A 23,068-nucleotide genomic window follows, 5' to 3' on the forward strand; every position below is an offset into this window, starting at 1 on the left:
GGCCTCCTCGCAGGCTCCGCCCCTTTCCCCGCCCCTCCCCGGCCCCACCCCAGCCTCGCCCGTCCCCCCGCCCCTCCCCCGCCCCTCCGCCCCAGTCCGGATCCCGCTCCCGACCCCGCGGCCGCTCCCGGAGGAGGAGGAGGCAGTCGTGCCCTCAACGGGAGGCAGGAGGACCCACGGGGTGGCCGCGCCGGGGGCCCGTGTCCAAGGGCTGGGAAGCCGCGGTGCCGCGCCCGACACCCCGCCCCGAGCTGTCTCGGACCGTGAGGCGGTAGGTGGCCGGCCTTTGGAGGAGGGGGAGCCGGGCCGGGGGCCGGGGGCGGGGCACCGTGGGGGATGGGAGAGGGCGGTTAGGGTCTTCGGGCCTGTACCCCGGACCCTGGCGCTGAGGAGCAGGGGCTTGGGCACTCGGTAATACTTGTTCATCAGTTAAGTGTTCTTATGGCAAGACTGACCTGGTTAGGTTTTTTTCTTATTAGGTGTTTGGGTTTTCGTGTGTAGTGCTGTTTTTCTCCTGTACCCTCCTGTGTCTGTCCTGGGGACGGACGCTTTGGCAGTCTGAAGTTCGTGAGACCCTTCTCTGAGTGCTTTCAGACGCTTAAAAGTACGGAGTAGGATGGCCGGGAGAAGCAACTCTAGTGAAATGCCGTTATCAGAATATATGTGTACATACACACATATATATACGTATATATACATACACACACACACACACATACATCTGCATGTCTATATATGTGTATGTGTAGTTTGACGGACCCCAGGTGAAGAATCCCCTGTGAGAGAAACTGGGAAAAGCTGCAAGGGGAATTGTTCTCTATCATAATCACCTAAGCCAGCTTGTAACGTAGGGTTCATTGACATTAATAGAGAAAAGTACTTCAAGTACGTGGCTTCCAAGACATTGCTCAAAATGACTCGTTAGGGACATCCTGGAACACCCCGCCCCCCCAAAGTACAAGTGCTCTCTCCTCGGTATATCTGTGTTGCCTGTACTTATAAATGCTAATACTTCTGTTATCTTCGCTTTTAGAAAGTAACCTTCCTGAGGATAGACTGTTTCACTTTTCTCTTTGTATCTCCAGTACATAGTGGGCGCTTAGGAAACACTTATTTTTAATGTTTTTGTTACCTTGTAGTCATTTTCTGACTCCAAGTGACCCCATTTGAGGTTTTCTTGGGAGAGGTACTGGAGTCGTCTGCCATTTCCTTCTCCAGCTCATTCTGCAGATAAGGAAACTGAGGCAAAAAGGGTTAAGTGACTTACCCAGGGCCACACAGCTAGTAGGTTTCTGAGGCCAGGTTTGAACTTGGATCTTCCTGACTCCAGACCCTGGTGTGTTTAATTAATAAGTAGTAAATTAAGTGATATTTTGACAAAATTGTGTACCCATTCTTCCCACTCCCTTAAGTGTTTTGGTTTTTTGTTTGTATCACTTTTTTTCCCCCTAGAGTGGGAAACTTTGAATTTGTATAGACATTACTTTCAGCGTAAAGGAAGAAAAGTATAGTACTTTGGGAGTCATCTGCTGGGACCATATAGATGATTCTTATTTCCATGTATTCATTCCCTCTTTGCTGTCCTCTTATCTGATAGCAAGTGAACTCACATTTTTTTTTTTTATTAAGTTCCTTTTAAGGTTTGTAACTGCCAGGCATTGTGCTAGACTGAGGCATACAAAAGTAAAGTGCTTTCTCTCCACATTTCATATTAACTCATGAGATGCAGCATTAATTTTCAAGAACTCAATTTTCCGAATGTGTTGTACCAAGATTTTAGAGTTTGAGTAGAATTAAATATTTTTCCTTGTCAAATAGAAAAATTAATGGGTGATGTCTTCATCATTCAAACTTCTCTTTATCCTATTTCTCTCTTATTTCTTAAATATTTCTCCTCCTTCCTGATAGTAGGAAGGACTAATAACACATTTGATATGTAAATTCAATTTAAGAGGGTGTTTCTAGGTAGCTGATTTTGCATATTAAACCTGTATGCAAATAACTCTGCTTTTGACTGGAATTTCACAGTTCTTTCAAAGGGAACAAAAAAGGAAAGTGGTCCAGTAGCATATTTAATATAATTTAAAAAGTTAATTTCTGAGGGGAATGGCTTGGTGATGGTAGTACCATCGAGGTACACTCTAATTGATCCTCTGATTTTTCATCCACAAATGTGACCTATCTTCACATTAATCATTGAAAAGGTAGGTACCAAGTGTCAGGTAGCACTTGACTTATGATTTTAATTTATCATTTTAATCCTTTATCTCTTTCTCTTCAGAAATAAAAGAAAGTGCTAGATGTCAGTATTTCTTTACTGCAACACTGTAATGGCTAGTGTTTTTGGCTTCTAGTTAATGCTGCATGACTGTTCTTGACTTGCTCCAGGTTGGAAAAAGCTGTAGGGATTTCCAGGTTTATTATTCAGACACATAAAATTTTAGTGGTAAGACCTTAGAAATAATCTAGGCAAACTCATTTTATAGATGAGGAAACTGAGGTCTTCAGGCCACAGAACTTGTCACCTTGTGCATGGTCTTATAGTCAGCTAGTTAGTAGTAGAGCTGGAACTGGAAAATAGTACTTCTTGCTCTCAGACCAGTTTTCCTTCTACAACATGATATTTTAAACACAATTTTTAATACATTTGTAGCAACAGCTACTTACAGGCGTCTACTGAATTCATGACTAGCTGGATCAACATGAATGATGTTGAAAGTTCTAAATTTCTAGCAGGAATATTATAAATGCTAAAACTTTAAAACATTAACATTTTGGTAGTCTTACCATTTGCTGCCAAATGTTGTATGGAGGATTCTGTTTCCCTTGCAACTGTTGACATCACAAATGCCTGCTCTAGGTAATACCAACTGTTTCGAGGAAAACTTCAATTCTGCATTCAGGATTTGTCCATTGAGTGAATGAGGAACTGGAATTTATGTAGCATTTGATGTTGTTTTTGTAGACTTCATTAACTTGGTAATAAATCTTTAAAAATTTTTTAGTTGTGAATTATAGATTTTGTAGTCTGTAGGTTTTAGGTAATAGATGTCATGGCATGTTCTGTTTTGTGTGAAATCTTTTGTTTTATTGTTAGTAGGAGACTTCGTTTTATGATGTAGTTATGTCTTATACATATACTGTTAATATATTTCCACTAATGCTGTATAGACAATGTAGGCAGCAAAAAATTGCTAGATAATAGTGTACTTTAACAGCTCTGTCAAAATGTTGAAGAAAGCATAAAAAGAGAGTAAAGCACTAGGTATTAGTGATTCTTGGACCTCATTTTAATCCTTATGTTTAGACTTGTTTAAATTTTAAATTAGTTCTGTTTGTCAAAATTGTATTATCAAAAATATCAATACAAGTATTTGTATTCTTTAGCAATTGACTTATAAACCATTCTTAACATTTTCTTCCTGACACTATTAAACCCTGAATTGAATAAGCAGATATTGCTGTTTTGGAATAATGCTTGTTTTACCACAAACTAGTAAGAGAAACTGTCAGTTTTTACCTTATTTTTTAACTTGTAAAATTTATACAGCCCTAAAAAAAGGGAATTCTTTAGAGATTGTGGTTTTAATCATTGAGATTGTAGACAGTATCTTTCTTCTAAAATTCTTTTCATAACAACTTACATTTATATAGTGCTTTAAGCTTCTCAAAGTACTTTCTTCACTAAATACCATGTGGTATGTAATGGAGGAAATGCCCCTTTTTTTGTGACTGAGATTGAGAGAGTGTAAGTGTGGGAGCTGGGGGTAGGGGATGGTTGGGTCTCTCCTAACTCCAAATCTTGTACTTTTTAACTCTATGGTGCAGAAGACAGAGAACCTGCCTTGAAGACTGGAAGATCTGGGTTCAAGTTAAACCTCTGATATATTTTGGCTTTTTGACCCTGGATAAGTAGTTCAGGGTCCCAGAAAAGATCTCTTAAGACTCATTAAGTTTCAGAAAGTTTGTGGAGCTACACTGGGAGAGGGTTTCTTCCCCTAGAGGTCACTACAGCAGTGAAGTTATAGGTCTGAACATAAAAATAAGAACAAAACCAAAAAACACAAAACCTGCAAAAGAAGTCCCCAACATTTTCTATGGCATTACTTTGTGAAGTACATACATAGGTCAGATATTATTCATATTTACCTCTTTATCTTTTCTTCCATTTTTCCTCAAATAAAGGAGTTTCCATTTTTTCCTGCTTTATACTTATTTATTGCTGCCCCATCTCTCCTTCTACCTCTCAAAAAAAAGAGAAGGAAGCCTTTTTTATTGGTGTGTAACATCAGGTACACTGACACCTGATTTGTGTATGTTGCCAAGTTCTTGGGGCTTTCTGGATGAAGAGAAAGAGGGATTTAGAGGTGGTTGTTTAATCAGTTTCTTTGTGTTGATACTTAAGAGGTCCATGATTTAGTTCTTGTGGGCACTTATTCCAACAATGTGGATCACAACCTCACCATGTCTTAAGTCCTAAATTGCTTGTGACCAAAAAAAATCTCATTGGTTACCAATATTTTGCCAATGAGTTTGCTGTGTTTAGCTAAGGTGAGCCTCAGAAGACAAAGAATTTGAGTTGTTTAAGCTATAGTTAGATCTTACCTAGGTTAGGAGACTGTAGTCAGTGCCTCCACTCCAGTGGCATAGCCTTAAAGGTTATCTCCATGCTACAATGAGGCATCAGAGTGGGAACTTTATTTAGGCTTTGTGTTGATGATAGGCATAGTTCAGCAAATTTTGTGTAAGGTAATATATATTTGAAAAACATACATTTGAAAAATACATAAACTTCTTGAGATTAAGTACTGTTTAATTTTTGTTTTTATAACTGTGGTGCCTAGCACAGTCAATGTCTGGCACATAGCAGATGCTTAATAAATACTTGTTGATTCATTGAAAAGGTTGACTGTTATATTCTCTTGCTCAGAAAAGGAACTGAAAACTAAGATTTCTCTTTTCCAAGTATTCCTTTCAAGCAATCATTTATATAAAGTTTTTCAGTTTGGCTTTTACCTTTACTGCCTTAAAGAGGTGGTTTTCCCAAAGGCTTCCAGTGCTCTCATCAAATTCAATAACTCCCCCACTTCTTCATTCTTTTTGACCTCCCTGCAGGATTTTGTACTAGGTCATCCTATCTTACTGAATATTTTCTCCTATTCTTGTACCACACTCTTTTAATTCTGCTGTCTCTTTAAATCATTTTGTCTTTGTCTCCTTAGCTGACTGTTCTTTTTCTAAATATTCTTTAAGAAAGGGAGTGTTTTCCGAGGTTATGTCCTTGGCCTTGTTTCATTATTTCTTCTTTATTAATCTTATTCACTCCCATCTATATGGAGATGATTTACAAATATGTATTTTTTGTCTTGATTTCTTTTTTGAGTTTCAATTGATCATTTGACAGTTCCTCCTGGATGTTCTACCAGCATTTAAACATCATGATATCCAGAATGGTTTTTATCCTTTTTTTCTCCTAAATTTGCTTATTCCCTCTCCTGTCATTCATTGTTCCTGTCCATACATTGCCATTCACTTAATCATCTGTACTTTCCTGTTATGTGCCAGGTACTTTACTAAATGTTGTAGATGCAAATAATGAAAATGAGACAGACTCTGCCCTCAAGGAGCTTTACCTTCTATTGGAGATGATACAACATACAAGTAAATACAGGATGTAAACACAATTGTGCATGTGCTCACACACAAAACAATACAAAGTTAGTTCTTGGAGGAGAAGTCAGAGTAACTAACAACTGGTAGAATCAAGCAAGTCTTTTGAAGAAGATAGCACTTGAGCTGAGTCTTGAAGAGAGTTAGGAGTTCCAGGATACAGCAGTGTTGAGAGAGTTTCTAGGTATGAAGTACAACTTATACCAATGCAGAGGAAATGGAATGTCTTGTATAATAGCAAGTAGGTCACTTTGGTGGGAGTATAGACTATGTGATGGAAGTAGTAATGTGTAATCAGCTTGGTAGTATAAATTGGAGCCAGAAGCTAACTCTAGATGCTAAAACAGAGGATTTTAATTTTATCTTATAGTAAATGGGGGAAAAATTAAGTGAGTATAGGATATTGGCAGGGTCAGACTTGCCCCTTAGGAATTCAACTTGGCACTTGTGTGGAGGATGAATTGTTGAGGGGAAAGATTGGAGGCAGAAAGGCCTGTCAAGAGGATACTGAAATAGTCATGAGGATCTATACTAAAGTCATTGTAGTACAAATGGAGAGAAGTGGGTGGTGTTGAACATGTATAGATTCAATAGGGCTTGATGTTTCAAGTAGAGGGAAGAGTCAAGATGACTCTATAGTTTTGAATCTGAATGATTGGAAGTGTAGTTAGTGGCCTTGCATTAATGAATGAAGTAATATTGAATGCATAATATGTGCCAGGTACTATGCTAAGTAGTGGGGACAGAAATACAAACAAGACAGTCCCTGTCCTCAAGTATCTTAAATTCTAAAAGGGTAAGACAACACATATAAGGGAGTTGTGGCCAGGGGAGGAGTCATAGAGCAATTGTTTGACAAATCTTTTTTGGCTGCTAGTCTTGATTTTGTTACTCTTCTCAGCACTAGAGGTGGAAAGAAGTGTAGGATAGTCCTATGGTGGCATAGCATAGGTGGTCAAGGAAAGTAGCATAGTAGGTCTGAATCAAGATAGGGTAAATTCTCGCCAATCAGAAACTTATGACCTCAAGCCTTATTGGACATAGAAAATTTGGCACCGGGTGGGCTTTCTGGGAAAGAGAATGTATATTTGTTGAATTTGAGAGACCGCACAGGTCACTGTTTCCTAATATTCAAGACCTTCCACAGTCTGGTGCAACCCTGCCTTTCCAGGCTTGTTTCATATTCTCCTCCATTCACAGTATATTCAAATTAAACTGAAGTACTTTCTGTTCTTGAACACACTCTGACCATTTTACTGTTATTCTCTATGCCTCAATGTCCCCTTTTATTGTTGAATTCCTCCCCACCTTTAAAACTGAATTTAAAAACTCTCTTTTCTTAGAAATCTTTACTGTTCCCTTATGTTGGCAACCACCTTCTCTCGAGTTTTAGATAGCATTTTGATTTTCAATTCTGTTGTATTTAATCATGTTATAAATTATACTTGTATTGGTGTCTTATCCTTGTACTAACTCTACTAGATCAATGATCATAACCTATCTAAACTTGGCATCTCTCCAGTAGTTAGAACAAAGCTCTGCACAGTAGGTACTCAGCCAGTATTGTTGAATTCATTTCAGTCTTGAAATTGGTACATCTTTATTCTTATAGAAGTTTTATGATTAGTTGAATTTATAAAATTCTATGAACTCAGACAAATAATGTAAGAATTTAATTTTCTTAGTTAAAACACCTGATATAACTATAATTTTTCTTTTAAAGTATGGAACCTCAATGTCTTTGTGATAATGGAAACCAAAAAATTGATTGGTAAACCGCTTCAGCCAGCAAGACCAGTTAGACATCTGTCTTCTCCCCATGGTGAGTAACCTAGTGGTACTATCTCTAAATACTTTGTCTGTTTTTAACTAATATTTAAAAGGCTCACTGCTTCAAAAGTACTGTGTGAAAGTTAAATAAAAACTAAAAGATTCTCTAATAAATAACCTGAAATATTAAGAAAAACAACCACTACTTGTCTATCAACCCATAATCTGAAAGACCAGCAAAGGTGAAAGGTAAATTAGCACTCGACTAAAATAAACCTTGTGTATTTTTGTTTCAGGTGTCAATTTTGGCAGATCACTGGCTCCTGCTCAGATCAATACCCCAGCACAAATTGTGCCAGTTGACAATGATCACTGCAGAGTCTTACTGAAGAATGAAAAATCCTTGGAAAAAAATTAGGCATATAAGTGCAGCTTAAAAATTGTTGTTATAAAATAGCACTTATAGATTCTGTGGTGATTGTGATGTCATAACTTTATTTTGATAAAGTTTAGGGCTGTGCTCTGAGCTGGAACAGGTAATCTGACTTCTGGAAACCTAAACATAGGAAAGTAGGTAAGTTTTAAGATGAGTTATGCAGAAATGTCCCTTTTAATCTTTTACTCTCAGAGCCATTAGTTCACAAAGTTAACTTTTTTGGTTTACTCCTTAGGAAAATTATAATTTATTTTTTTGACATGTTAATAAGGACCTTTTTGTGAGCCAATCTAAAGCATAAGCTTATCTGTACTTCACATATAGGTAAACTGTTGCACTACCTACTGTTGTATACAGATATTTAATATTTCGTATATGACAGCCTCATTTATGAAATTTTGTATTTCAATAATTTGTGAATGTGGGATTTACCTTGATACCTTTACTTTGATAATTCACATAGAGCAGGGGTGCTTAACCTTTTTGTGTGTCAGACTTCTTTGGCAGTCTGGTGAAAGCTGTGGACCCCTTTTGAACACATAAAATAGGTAGGATTAGAAGGGAAACAAATTATATTGAAATATAGTTGTTAAATTTTTTTTTGAAACACAAGTTTAAGGATCTCAAGTTAAGAAACCTTGATTTTGAGGAATTTCAACCCTCAAATCATACTCTTAACATACTCTCCCATTTTTAGGATCAACATTGGTTTTGAGAGATCATAGATAGGATCATAGAGTTAGAACTGTAAGGGACCTTAGAGGGTATCAAGTCCAGCCCCTTATTAGATAGATCAGGAAGTTGAGGTTCAAAGAGGGTGACTTTCCTACAGTTACATAACTTGTGAGTATCAAGTCCAAATTTGAACCTGGGTCTAATTATGAGATTGCAAATCTAGTGTTTTATGCACTATATCATACTGCCTTTTTATTCCATTTTACCCTTCCTATTACTATACTGCAAGTTAAAGAAAACTTTTTTAATCTTCTATTTTGCTACATTTTCTACCAGGCTTGGTGCTGGACTGGCTGGATGAAAATAATTGCATTGTTAATAATTATTTTGAGTAACTCAATATTAAGGCTCAGATAATCTGCTCGTGTGGAAGATCTTTTTGCAAACTTATTTGCATTTTGTTTTCTACTTGATTTTGGAGTCACTCTAAATTTGAAGAATGCAATCATTTATTTTCATTCTACATCAAATTCGTATGTCTTCAGGGATTAATTATATGATTCTTAAAGGGAAAATTCATTGAAAAGAGTAAGTATCCTAGATAAAGATTTCTGTCTGTTCCAGACAACTATTACTGTTTTGTTCACCTGTTCATATTAAACCTACAAAATAATAAAAACAAATGAAAATGGAAAATAAGAATAAAAAAATGATGTTATATTGTATAATTTCATTATGTGTGAGAAAAATCACTAACGTGGTAACTGAAATGCAAGCACCTAACGTAATAGGGCTCCTAATATGTCAGTGTTTTAATATAAAAGAATTATAAGATTCATAGACTTCTCCTTCCTATGCCTTCAGTTCATTTGCTTATGTTTGGATCGTACTTTTACTTTATATTTTGCGTATATTAAGATCTATCCTATTTTTTAAAAAATCTCTAAGGAGATTCCCTAGCCAGTCTTGATTACCAGAACCTACGTATATAAATACATTCTCTGATAGAAAATATTTTCTTGTAACTAACATAAATTCCTTATTTTCAAACCTTTTTTTTCTTGCTTTCTTCTTCTCAGGGAAGATGGACTCAGCTAGTCACTTTTATTTATATAATAAAATCCAAGGAATCCAAGTTTTGTTTTACTGCCTAGAATATTTTAGGCACTCAAGTGTTAAAAACAACAGTTTTCTCATTAAGGCTATAGCTTTTGCTTAGTTATCTTTCTTTTTTGCCTCTTAATAAAGATAATACCTTGTCCCAACAGGAGCAGCATTCCCCTTTAATTTTCAAAATGAAAGTCCATGCAGCACTCAGTGTTTACAAAGTGGAGTTGGCAGGGTAAGTTTTTCAAATATTTAGAAAATAAATCTTTGAAATTATCAAAAGAATGTAAAGACATTCATAGGCTAAGTAGTCCAGATTAATAGTTTTCTTATAGTAAAATAATAGTCAACGCAGTCATTTCACTACTACTCACTGCTTGGTATTCTCCCATGATTGAAGGTGAAAATACTGATGTATTAATGGTGATTAATTTATACTGGTCTGTCCATGCTTCTCTGACAAGTACCTCTTAATTTCCCCCAGAAAGAGTAAAATAAGCACAGAGATGATAATAGAAAAGTATAAAACAGAAGTTCTATGATTGAGTTACCCACAAAGTGCCTTAGAAATTAATAGGAGGGAAGAATCACATTGTATGTTTGCAAAAGTTTCCTAAAGAAACAATTATTTGAACCAAGTTTGTCTCTGTAGAAGAGATCAGGAATTCTCTCTCTCTCCCTAATTTGCAGATGTAGGAGACTTTGGATGTAGAACTTTGCAAATAATGTCAGATTTCGTTGATGTACTCATTTATTCTGCTGAACTGTTTTTTAAAAAAACTTATTTTTTGTTACAAGGAATGGTTCCTGAGTCTGTTGTTTATTTAGTATCTACTTCATGTCAGGCAGTATGCTAAGTACTGGAAATACAAATAAGAAAATACAAATAAAAACAAAAGCTCCTTCTCTCCAGGAACTCACAGTCAGATGTGGGAGGCAACATGAAAACAACTATGTACAAAAAAGTTGTACATAGATTAAATTGGATATAATAAATAAAGGGAAGGCACTAACATTAATGAGAAATCATGAAAGGCTTCTTGCAGAAGATGAGATTTTAACTTTACTTGAAGCTTCAAAGCTAAAGAGTCCAAGAGGTAGAGATGAGAAGGGAGATTTTTCCACGCTGAGAAAAACTAGTGAAAAATGCCTGAAATGTGGAGATGGAATGTCTTGTTTGAAGAACATCAAGAAGGCCAGTGTCACTGTAATGCAATTTATGTGTTATAAGAAGACGGTTAAGGTAGGAGAGGGACCAGACTGTGAAGACCTTTTAGATGCCAAAAAGAGAGTGTTTATTTTATATTTGATATTAGAGGTAATAATGAGTAGGGAATTGATATGGTCAAATTTGAGCTTTAGGAAATTTATTTTGATAACTGAGTGGACTAGATTGGGGAGAGACTTCAGGCAGAGAGACCAATTTTCAGGCTATTGTAATTGCCCAGGAATGGGTGATGAAGTCATGCACTAAGGTGTCAGCAGTGTTAGAAGAGTGAAGGGGTATTTACAAGAGGTGCTATCAAGGATACAATCTACAAGAGATTGGATATGGATGGTGAGACTGTGTGAGAAGTCAAGGATGACTTGTAAATTGTAAGCCCTGGGGGACTAGGAGGATAGTGGTGCCCTTGAAAGTACTGTAGAAGTTCAGAAGTGGAGAGGGTTTGGGGGAAAACATAATAAATCCAATTTTGGATTTGTGTTGAGTTTAAGAAGTCTGTGGTATATCCAGTTTGAGGCATTTGGAGATAGGTTGGATAAGTAGATCTGAGAATCATCAACACAGAGGTGATAATTGATCCTTTAGATAATGAGATCAAACGAAGTACTGTACATGGTTTAGTTATTATTTAAACCAAAATGTATGCTTTGACATTTTCAGTTATTAGAATAAATAATTGTTAATAAAGTGGAGATATGTGAAATATTTAAAATTGGGGATTTAAAAAGTACATTTTATTCCTGTTCAGCAGTGTAAGACTAATGGAATGCAAACCTTCACTCAGAGTCTTAGCCAACCACAGCAGCATCAGTCTCCAGTCAAAAAAGGTAAACCTGTCCCCAGATCCCCAACCAAAAGTAGTATTTTTGATGTTAAGATATACCTATAGCAACCTCCTGTTTGATAAACCCAAGGACCCCAGCTTCTGGGATAAGAATACACTGTTCGACAAAAATTGCTGGGAAAATTGGATAACAGTGTGGCGGAAACTAAGTCTAGACCCATGCCTGACACTGTACACAAGAATAAAGTCCAAATGGGTACACGATCTAGGTATAAAGGTTGATACCATTGACAAACTGGAGGAGCAAGGAATAGTGTATTTATCAGATTTATGGAGACGGGAAGAATTTTTGACTAAAGAAGAGATAGAAAGCATTATGAAATGCAAGATGGATAATTTTGATTACATTAAACTGAAAAGTTTTTGCACAACCAAACCCAATGCAACCAAAATTCGGAGGGATGTAGTGATTTGGGAAAGAATTTTTACAGCTAATCTCGGGGATAAAGGCCTCATTTCTAGAATATATAGAGAAGTGACTCAAATGTGCAACTATACAAGTCATTCCCCAATTGATAAATGGTCAAAGGATATGAACAGGCAATTTTCAGAGGAAGAAATTAAAGATATCTATAATCATATGAAAAAATGCTCTAAATCACTTTTGATTAGAGAGATGCAAATCAAAACATCTCTGAGGTACCACATCATACCTATAAGATTGGCAAACATGACAGAACAGGAAAATGATAAATGTTGGAGAGGATGTGGGAGAGTTGGAACACTAATTCATTGTTGGTGGAGCTATGAGCTGATCCAGCCATTCTGGAGAGCAATTTGGAACTATGCTCAAAGGGCTACAAAAATATGCATACCCTTTGACCCAGCAATATCGCTACTGGGACTGTATCCCCAAGAGATCATAAAAATGGGAAAGGGTCCCACATGTACAAAAATATTTATAGCAGCACTCTTTGTAGTTGCCAAAAACTGGAAATCAAGGGGATGTCCATCAATTGGGGAATGGCTGAATAAATTATGGTATATGAATGTAATGGAGTACTATTGTGCCATAAGAAATGATGAACAAGAAGACTTCAGGGAGGCCTGGAAGGACTTATATGATGTGATGCTGAGCGAAAGGAGCTTTGTGCACAGCAACGACCATAGTGTGCGAGAGTTTTTTCTGGTAGACTTGGAACTTTGTAATGATGCAAGAACTTAAAAAAAAAATTTTCCAATGGTTTTCTAAGGCAAAATGCCTTCCACACTCAGAGAAAGAACTATGGAATTCATTCACAGAATGTAGCAGATCATGTTTGCGTGTATGTGTATTATGTTTTGATTTGTTATATGATTTCTTCCATTTATTTTAGTTCTTCTACATAGCATGACTATAGTGAAAACGTATTCAATAGGAAAGTATATGTAGATCTTATATAGAATTGTATGCCATCTTGGGGAGAAAGGGGGGTGGTAAAAGGTAGGTAAAAATCTAAGTTTTATGGTAGTGATTGTAGAACATTAAAAAAATTATGAAAAGTTATACCTAGGTCAACATACAGTTGTTGGCTAATGAAATTTAAAATTTGGCCAAAAATCCTTTTGTACTGTAGGTAATTTGCCTCCAACTTTAGATTTTCTTATTGTTGAAGATAGGTTTTCTGCTTTCCTCTTTATATTTCATGAAGAGACAGTTATTTTGGAAATTTGAGCCTCAAATTTCCAGTTATTTCTAACATTTTCTTGAGACTACTGGGGAGGAGTATTATGATTATTGTGTCTGGAGAGTGAGATACTGCTTGATAAGATTGTAATGATCGACTAATTAAGTACATGGAAATGCTGGTTGTGAAGATAAACCTTGTTTCTATTTTTGGTGTTTTTTCTGTGTTTTGCACATCTTTTAAACATAGTAAAACTTCATTAATTCAGAATTTGTAAAGATTTGACCATGGGTAGGTTATTTATCTCATAATAATATTTGTAAAGGAAAGGTTTGCTAAAAAAAAGAATAATTATAAAGTTATAAATAAGACTTCATATGGCATGTTTAAGCTACTTAAGATAACAAGCTACTCTTAGCATGTTATGTGCAAATGATGTTGCTTCTAATTACTATTTAGTATTATGTAGTAATTAAAGATGAAACATTTATTCATTATTCACCAGATAGTTTTGACTATCATCTACGTGCATGATACTACATTAGTATGTGTAGGAATGAACATATAAAACACTTCACTTCTGAAAAAAAATGAACATAACTTAATGAAGTTTTATTGAATCTGATTTTTAAAATTCTTTTTTTCCTCACTATGTAGATTCTCCTTGAATCTCAAGATAGATATTTCCAAGGATGATAGGAAAGAAAAAAAATAAAATAAAGGCACAACAACCTTCAAATAAAAAGACATTAATATATATTGTCTTGAAAATAGTTATATTCTACTGATGATACTGTAATTTTTTTATATCAGTGGAGTTGCCTTCATTGAGTAGAACTGGGGTCAACAAAGTAAAATTAAAAGAAATAATACTGCTTAATATGATTAATTTTAATTTTGTGTATTTGAATAAGAAAATAACAATAAATATTATTAGTTAAAGTAAATAACCAGTAATAAGCTATGTAAGATGAGGCCAGGATAAATATCAAATTAAAAAGAATGATATAGAATGTTGGGATTTAGGACAGGTAATGCAAAGTGGTTGATTTTTGACAAGCTATGTCCTTGTTTGAAGGTTGAATTAGGTTCTTTACTTGACTTAGTTATTCACTAGCTATGATCTTAGAAAAAAGTTCTTTTCCCTGTTTCTTATTCCCTGTCTGTAAATTGGTGACAATAATGGGATTTTTATGGAGATCAATTGAAGTAAACTGTTAAGTGCTATATCATTTTGAGGTGGTATTCTTATATTTACTTAGCTATGGAATAGATATTATAGCTTATGGTACTTGTGTGACTCCTTTTGTTAATTTTGAATTTTTTCAAGATAGTGTAAATGGAAATGTGTATTTAAAGTAATTAGGTATTTGCTCTCCCATGGTACTAACTAAAGGGCTGATGTTTTCAAGTGTATTTCATATAACTAAAACCTCTAGTATTTTAGAAATTGAAATAGAAATACTCTTATCAAAGTTGTATTTAACAAAACTTGTAGCACAAAGGAATGCCTCATCTATCTACTGAACCATACAGAGTTAGTTAGAAGAGTCCCAATAAAAGTATTCCCTCAAGCTTTCACCCTCCCTCCAACAGACTACTATTCTTTCCTGGGCTATCTGGCTTCTGGCTTCATCCACTGGAAGAAGGGATAATGAAGGGAGTTGAACTAGCTGAAGGAATATTTTAACTTTAAGTTTTTTCTCCAAAAATAGTCTTTTCAATCTATAAAACACAAAAGAAATATGCCAGAATTTATTTAGCAGGAAGTTTTACTCAGTCAAATTCTAATTGGTGTTTAATGTATACAGAAAGAATTAAATATAGCAGAGATTTCCTGTTGAAGCTTTCAAGTGTTTCCATCTGTAGAAAGAAACCAGACTTTCTGCCTGATCATCCTATTGTACTCCAGAAGCCAGTAAGTTGTTTATTTTTTATCAATTCAATTCAACAAGTATTGATTGGAGTGTCTATTAAGTTTTTCATTCTTTGTCATTTGATATATCTCAGGCCAACACGAAATTCCCATGGTTAACAAATAAATTGATACTTTGTCCATCTTTCTCTTGGTATTTCTCTTGATATTTTTTAAAGTATGGTAGAGAGCAGGTATTTTGACCCAGAGTTCATAAATTTGTTTAGTATTTTGGTAACTATATTTTAAAATAATTGATTTCCTTTGTTATTCTCATCTATTTTTTTAATGAATTTTAAAACATTATTTTGAAAAGGGACTAATAGGTTTAAACTGCCAAAGGAGCCAGTGGCACAAAATAAATAGAGAACCCCCCTGTTGTAGTGGATTCCTGACTTGCAGTCAGAAAATAGAGTTTGAATCCTGCTTTGTACACCAATTAGGTGACCTTGGGTGGTTAACATCTGTGAACTTCAGGTTTTGTATTTATAAAATAATAATAACTCCTACCTTACAGGGTGGTTTGAGGCTCAAATGAGATAAAAGATAACTATCATTTGCCTTTTTTTCCTTCTCTAGACTAAACATTCCTTATTCCTTCTCATAGTTTCTAACTTGACATGTAAGGCATAGATATAATTTTACATATTATAGGAAACAAACATTTCTTCCCTTCTTGTAAAGTATCTCAGACTGAGACATCATCTAGTAGTATGGCTCATACCTGAAGAATAATCCCATTTATAAAATGACTGATACTTCTACTTGAAGATTGTCAGCAATGGAAAGCATAGCACCTCCAAAGACAGATCATTCTAATTTTGGACTGTTACAATAAGAAAGTTTTTTTTTTCCACCTTGATATTTAAGTGAAATCTGAGTAAACCAAACCTAATATATTTTACATGACAGCTCTTCAAATACTTAAAGGCAGGTGGCATGTCTTTCCTAAGTCTCATGTTTAAATATGTCCATGTTTTCGTCCTGATCCTTGCAAGAAAGCTCAATGCCTTCACCATTCCTCCTTGACTCTCCTCTTGGTTCATTCCAATTTATTGTGCTATTTGTTCCACCTTATATGCTCACCTCCTCAATTTCCACTTAGTGAAATGTCACTTATCCTTTAGGGCACAATTCAGATTTTACTGTCTCCATGTATCAACCTAGCCAACAGTAATCTCTCGCTTTTCTCCTATACCATTTTGCTCTTTGGGTACTTTTCATATATTGCTTGAGAGTAGAGACTGTAATTCACATTCACCTACAAGGGCACACATATTTGCATGTGAACTATCTTGAATTTTACTACAGAACCTGGTGAGTTCATTGTTCAAGTAAGGTCCAGTTGAGAAGGATAGGGGCAGCTAGGTGGTGCAGTGGATAGAGCACCAGTGCAGAAGTCAGGAGGACCTGAGTTCATATCTCACCTGAGACACTTGACACTCACTAGCTGTGTGACCTTGGGCAAGTCACTTAACCCCAATTGCCTCATCTTGGGTCATCTCCAGTCATCCTGATGAATATCTGGTCACTGGATTCAGATGGCTCTGGAGGAGAAGTGAGGCTGGTGACCTGCATAGCCCTTCCTCACTCAAAACAAAGTCAAGTGCAAGTGATGTCATCATTTCTCTGTTGGCATGGTCTTCTTCGCAGCAAAGAATGAACACACAAGTTGAGAAGGATGCATTTAAACAGTAGCATGAAAATGTAAGATATAAGGAATTGCATGGACAAGGCAAGTTACTACCTTATTTTGAACTTTCATTTTTATCAAAAGGCATTTGCAAGTGGTATGAGCTGATTGCATATATAATATCAGTGTTGAGTCTTTTAATCTGTTGTGCTTATGTGGAATTCTTGTAGTTAAATTCTAAAGGGCTTTCATTTTCTTTTCCATTGGCAAATCTCATTCTGCCCAATGCACCTTTTTTAAAAAAATAACATGTTCTTGACTTCTTCCTTAATCATAGGATGATAATAGGTCATTAATACAAGTTTCTAAATTAAGTCAAAGCTAGAGGGTGGCCAATCCACTATTTTTTACAAAGGGACAGTTGATATGGAGGAAATCCTCACAGGTCACTTTATTCAGATGTCCCTTAAACATTAGGTATAAATATAAGCAAAATACTCATTTTCCACTATATTTGGAATATACAGGAATACAACCTAGACCAAATCCTTTTGTATCATAAACACAACTAATTGTGTCAAGCTCATCGACACTTGAATTTTTGTGCCCTTATTGGAAAACTATCTAATTCAAATTTTTTACCTGGAACCACAAGTCTAAGATGTAGGGAATATTTGAGGCATTCACTGTATTATAGAACCTTTCATAGAAGGAGGGATGACCACTTATTTTATTTGGTAAAAGAAGGCAGATCTGGAATCAATAGCCACTAGTTAGAGAAACAGATTCCAGCTGAATAGGGCTATTCAGAAGCAGAATAGTTTGCTTTCAGAGGGAGTCTGGCATTGTCAGAAGTCTTTAAGAAGCAGATTGTTAGGTAGGTACTGGGTGGGATGTTGTAAAGAATATTCTCCATAACTTTTGAGATTCCTTCTAACTCTAAAAGTCTATGCTTGGAAGGTGAAGCAGTAACATTTTCAGGAGAATGTTCTCCTTTTTCAAAAATCGTGTGTGTGTGTGTCTGTCTGTGTGTTGAGGCACAGACATTAGATTGTGAGCTTCTCTAGAGTAGGAATGGTATCCCCAGAACTCAGGACAATGCCTGGCATATAATAGCCACCTAATAAATACTTGACTGATTGACTTTGCTACACAGGAAATACCACCTTAGTTTCATTCTGCACATAAGCACTTAAAGATTAAATGACCAAAACTGCATATCGAAGGCCAAAGACTTGACCTGGATGGTGTTTTCAGAAGAACCTACTTAGGAGATAGAACAGTAACAATTTAAAGAAACTTCTTTTGATTTAGTACTACCAGCACTGGACCTAGCGTAGGAAGACCTAGATTTGAATCCCAGTTGTGCTATTTAACTACATTTATTAAACCTTCCCTCATTTATAAAATGAGGAGGTTTGACTAGATTGATTTTTCTTAAGGTCACTTTCAGCTCAATCCTTTGGTTGGGACATTCAAATCTTCGAAGGAATATTTTGATTTATGTGAGAATATGCAAACAATGAATATAGATATTTATGGATGGTCAAGAGAAGGGCTTTTTTTTTCTCTTTTAGCTTGAGTTGGTGAATTTTTTTGGATATTTTTATTAGATAAAAGCAGTGTATTAAATTTTTTTCCATTCCCATATCCTTCTATTTCCCTTTTGTACTTTCCTTAAACCTTAATCTTTTTCTCATCTACAAAAACATTTCATGTCTTTCCTTTGTCTTCTATTACATTAATTTACCTTTCCAAATTTGGGTTCCACCTAAATGATCATATTTTGTTTCTATCACTTTGTTCCTTTCTTTGTCCTTCTTCCTCTGCCCAAATTTCTTTATTTTAATCTTTCATCCTTTTTTATCTCTCTTCTATCTTTTCCCTCAAAGGAGCTTAGCTTTCTCTCATATAGAACTTAACATGATTGCCTTTTTCATGGGCAGAGACGAAACGAAGGGGTTTGGGCAATGTGATGATTGCTGTTGAGAGCACTTCAGAAGAGGAAGAAGATAAGATCTCTCTTGTTTTGTTCTTCATCATGAAGCCTCTCCGTGTTTGAGGTGTACTTGGAACTTTTTCATTTTCATTGATTCATATAATCTTAGACTTGGGAGGGACCTCAGAAGACATCTAGTTCAACTTTAACAGGAATTCTTCCATGTCATCTTCAGAAGTATTCACCTCCTAAACTCTGAAGGGAAATTCTACCTCCCATAGTAGTCTTCTACTTGGGATAACTTTAAGCATAAGGAAGGTTTTTCTTACATTTATTTAGCCTAAATCTATCCCTCTGCAACTTCTACCTTTGCCATCTGGTTCTGTCCCTTTTCCATGTGACAGTTCTTTAAATACTTGAAGGCAGTTATTGCCCCACTACTAAGTCTCCTTCAGGCTAAATATCCCTAATTCCTTCAGTGAATTCTCATATTACAAGATCTGAAGACCTTTCACAATCTTGTTGCCCTTCTGTAGCTCCACCTAATCAATCAAAAGCCTTCTTAAAATTTGGTATCCCAAACTGAACATAATACTCTGCATGTTGTCTGAGCTTAGCAGAGTATGGTGGAACTATCATCTCCAAGTCTTGGACACTGTCCTTTTGGAGTGTAGCCCAAGATACCATAATAAGGGTTTGAAAATCAACTGGCATTCTGGGACAGATGTACAAGCAAGCATTCCTTCTCATCTGTTTAAGGTATTTGAGACTATTGTAATCTTTGAGTCAGAAAGCAGACTTGTGCCTGAAAGTTATTAAAAGGACACATATAGTCCCTGTGAGATACAGACTAAGAAGGAATGAGGTCTTCAAAAACTGAGCAGTAGCAGTGATGTAACATCCTCATACTCACCCAGGAGTTAATGAGTTGATCATGAAAGAATTAATGGCACCATTATAATAAACTGGCAAATGGACAGACTAAAAGGAGAAAATTATAAACTGCAAATGGTAGCACTTGTCAAAATAAAGGTGGCAAAAAAGAAAATACAGCTCACGTTTCAACTGGTAAAAAAGGCATTCATTCTAATAGATTGATAAATCACAGTATTATTATGAGAAGGTGAACATTCATTTATGTAAAACCTAAATGACTAAAATAATGTCACTACTGAAGCTGATCTCCTGACTTGCTTACCCTCCCCCTCAACTTGGTCTGACTTTAAATCACATTCAGGTTCTAAGGCCTTATTAAATGTTCTGTGTAAATAAAATTATAGCATCACTTTTCTAACAGGAGAAAGCTCTTCTTTAGATTAATCTTACCTCATGTCTTATTAACTCAAACATTTTTAGGAGAATCCTTCTCATTAAATCTTTCTCACTCTACTTGAGGCCTTCATCACTTCTTGCCTAGACTATTGCAGTAACTTCTCAGTGGAGTATCTGCTTCAATCCTCCGCTGTCTCCAATCCATCCTTCGGACAGTGGCAAAATGATTTTCCTAAAGTGCAAGTCTGATAATTGCTATTCCCCTAGTGGTTCCTATGGGTTACTGGATCAAACAGAAACTTGTCCATTTGGCCTTCAAAGCCCTTTACAACCTAATGCCATTGATCCTTTATATGCAAATGTTTTCTATTTTAATGTGTCAACTACATAGAAAAGCTACATTCCTGAATTGTATTCAGAGCAACATTTTACCCTATTGAATATAACAAAAATGGTTTCATTTCTAGTCAAATTGTTTCTGGACATTTTAACATTATATAAGAGTATGGTTTATAATCAGTTTGCTGTGCTTTACACATACTAGGCACTAAATTAAAAATATTGATTTGATATACAATAAAAAAATGAATATAGATTTTATTTATTGAGAACTTTCTTTTGTATTTCAGGAAAACAACCAAAGTTTTAAGTAGCATTTATAAGAGCAGATGATTTTGAAGATAAAGAATCGTTCATTTTATATTTTGGACACCTAAAAATGAAGTGGATCTAGTAACAATAACTGCGATGGACTATGACAATCCAATTTATTTTTCATTTCAATGGTTGACTATTTGGTTTTCCCTAAAATGAGTAAGAAATATTTTAAACTATAAAGAACTTTCTTTCTAATCAGCTTCAGCTTTAGCAGGCAAGCAACTGCATATTTTGGGAAATAACACTGGAAAGTAGTAATTGACTTAGTTTTGTGGGAAGACCCGGTATTTATAATTTGCACGTTACTTGCAATTTTTTTTTTGTTTTTCATCATTTGTAATAATGGAATGGAAATGCAAGCTGTAACGATTCTCAAATATAAAATATTTGCTACTATATTATGTATATAGTACATAATCTTTTGTTGCCTTTAAAGTTGCTTTTATTCTTGTTTCCAATAATTTTATACCAACACTTGAAAGGATCTTTTGTAATCTCCTCAAAGCCTTAATTTGATTGAGTAAATTTAATGGTGTGGTTCTCAAAGACAGAGAGGAGAATTTCTTATAGCCATTTCTGACCAATTGGTCTTTATGTTATTGGACAATAAACATTGTCTTGGCAGTCCTAAAATTATTAACAGAGACAGACTAATTGGAAGCTGTATTAGTGATACCAAATGGAACTATGGAGCTGAAAAAAATACTGCTTATATTATAGATTAGACTATATGAAAAGTAGTTCAGAGTTTTTATAAACAGGACTATTATTCTTAAAACCAAAAAGGGAAATATTAGGGATTTGTAAGGTTGCACATGCTTTAAGCTTCAATGCTCTATTCAACTCTCTAATTTCCTTGTAATGTTCAAGAAAGTATTTGGATGAAGCATTTAATAAGTAAAATTCCTAAAATTATTTTTTTTTACCATGAATTTTCTGTAATGAGAAAGCTACCCCAGATATTACTGGAAAACATTTTTCCAGCTCGGTGTCAAAAAGCCACTTACCAGTTATGGAACCGTTATTTTGAGGAGGTTCGTCTGGATGGGTTTTTGTCTCTCCCTGCCCCCCTTTCATCATTTCCCTCCCTACCAAGAAAGAAAATAGGTAGTTTTTTGAAAATGAAAAAATTCATTTTTCCTGGGATGGGCCAAAGGAACAGTGAAGAGTGGCTTTCTGCACCAGGAGCAAACTATTATTTGGCAAAGGGTAAATATGGTGTTGTAAAGGTAAGTGTCAATCTCTCGTACATCCATTAAAGGAATCTCAGTTGGTAGAATTTCATTCTGTCAGAAAGATTTGATTAAGCATATCCCTCTTCTCTTCAGGTCTTAGAGCCATTTTTCTGAGATCCTAGTTTTTAGATCAAAGTCTTCAAACTTCAATCCCTTGCTCACATACTCTCCTCAGGAAAAAGTTCCTTCTGAAGTGCTGAGAAGGCATTCATTTAACATCTAAAGCCAACTTTTTATGATGAGCTCTTATGTATAGCATCCTTTAAAAACAACAGCTTTTTACTCTGCTAATTCCTTCTACCCATATAATAGTTGAATTGCAGTCAGAATTGTCATGTGATTAAATTCTCTTACACCTTAAATGGCCTTTTCTTACATGAGTTCCTTTATTGCTAATAATAAAAAGATATAGGACCTAATTTTATGTATATCTGGAATTTGGTAAGCCCTTATACTTAATATCTGTTGAATAAGCCATTGCAATGGGCAGAACCTTACAATGTCATGCTACCATGGGCCAGACATTGAAGACTATCCCATGTTAAAAGACTTGTTGTGTATTCTAAATCTGATACTGAAAAGGACCAGCTAGTGCAATGGTTGGCCCTTATTTATTACTGAGCACCTGTTTTGGGACTGCATTTTATCCCACCTATTTGAAACCAACCTTTTCAGGGGAAGATTAAACAAATTGTGTGCTGAGTTTTGTTATGGTGATAAAATTCTGATAGGTTTTCAAAGTCTATTAATCCTTTGTTACTGTACATATTCAGAATGAGGCTGCAAAGACTTTTTATATTCTGTCTCTTTGCCTTTGTACATATGTATAGCATGTTTATATAATCATTGTACATCTCCAGTAATGTTGCGCTGTGCTCTGTATATAAATTAAAAGAGTTGAGAGAGTTATTATTTTGTAATGTTTGCCTTCAATAGAATTGGCCAAGATAAGTATTTAACCGACTTGATCCATCTAACAATCAAAATAGACTGTCTTTATACCTTGGAGAAATTCTGAAACTTTTGAAAAATGAATTTCATTTAGACTAGAGGAGGATTGATTGGGACACACAAGGCTCTGTG

The 23,068-nt window shown here is 35.4% G+C and overlaps 1 protein-coding gene across 4 annotated transcripts; it reads left to right on the forward strand.

The window, feature by feature from the left end:
* Positions 1–56: 56 nt before the first annotated feature.
* C4H8orf88 (chromosome 4 C8orf88 homolog) lies at positions 57–22,894 on the forward strand. 4 transcript variants are annotated; one of them, XM_072603603.1, is made up of 6 exons: positions 57–271; positions 7,394–7,492; positions 9,820–9,893; positions 11,632–11,710; positions 15,146–15,252; positions 20,723–22,894. In XM_072603603.1, exons 2-6 carry the CDS (start codon positions 7,420–7,422, stop codon positions 20,744–20,746), a joined length of 357 nt encoding a protein of 118 aa, XP_072459704.1. In that variant the 5' UTR covers positions 57–271; positions 7,394–7,419; the 3' UTR covers positions 20,747–22,894. The 4 variants fall into 4 exon arrangements, with proteins under 4 accessions (XP_072459704.1, XP_072459707.1, XP_072459706.1 ...); XM_072603606.1 differs by having other exon boundaries at positions 62–271; positions 11,635–11,710; XM_072603605.1 differs by lacking the exon at positions 57–271 and adding an exon at positions 335–411.
* The last annotated feature ends 174 nt before the right edge of the window (positions 22,895–23,068 follow it).

This window comes from Notamacropus eugenii, chromosome 4 (genome assembly GCF_028372415.1).
Source record: "Notamacropus eugenii isolate mMacEug1 chromosome 4, mMacEug1.pri_v2, whole genome shotgun sequence".
Lineage (NCBI taxonomy): Eukaryota > Metazoa > Chordata > Mammalia > Diprotodontia > Macropodidae > Notamacropus > Notamacropus eugenii.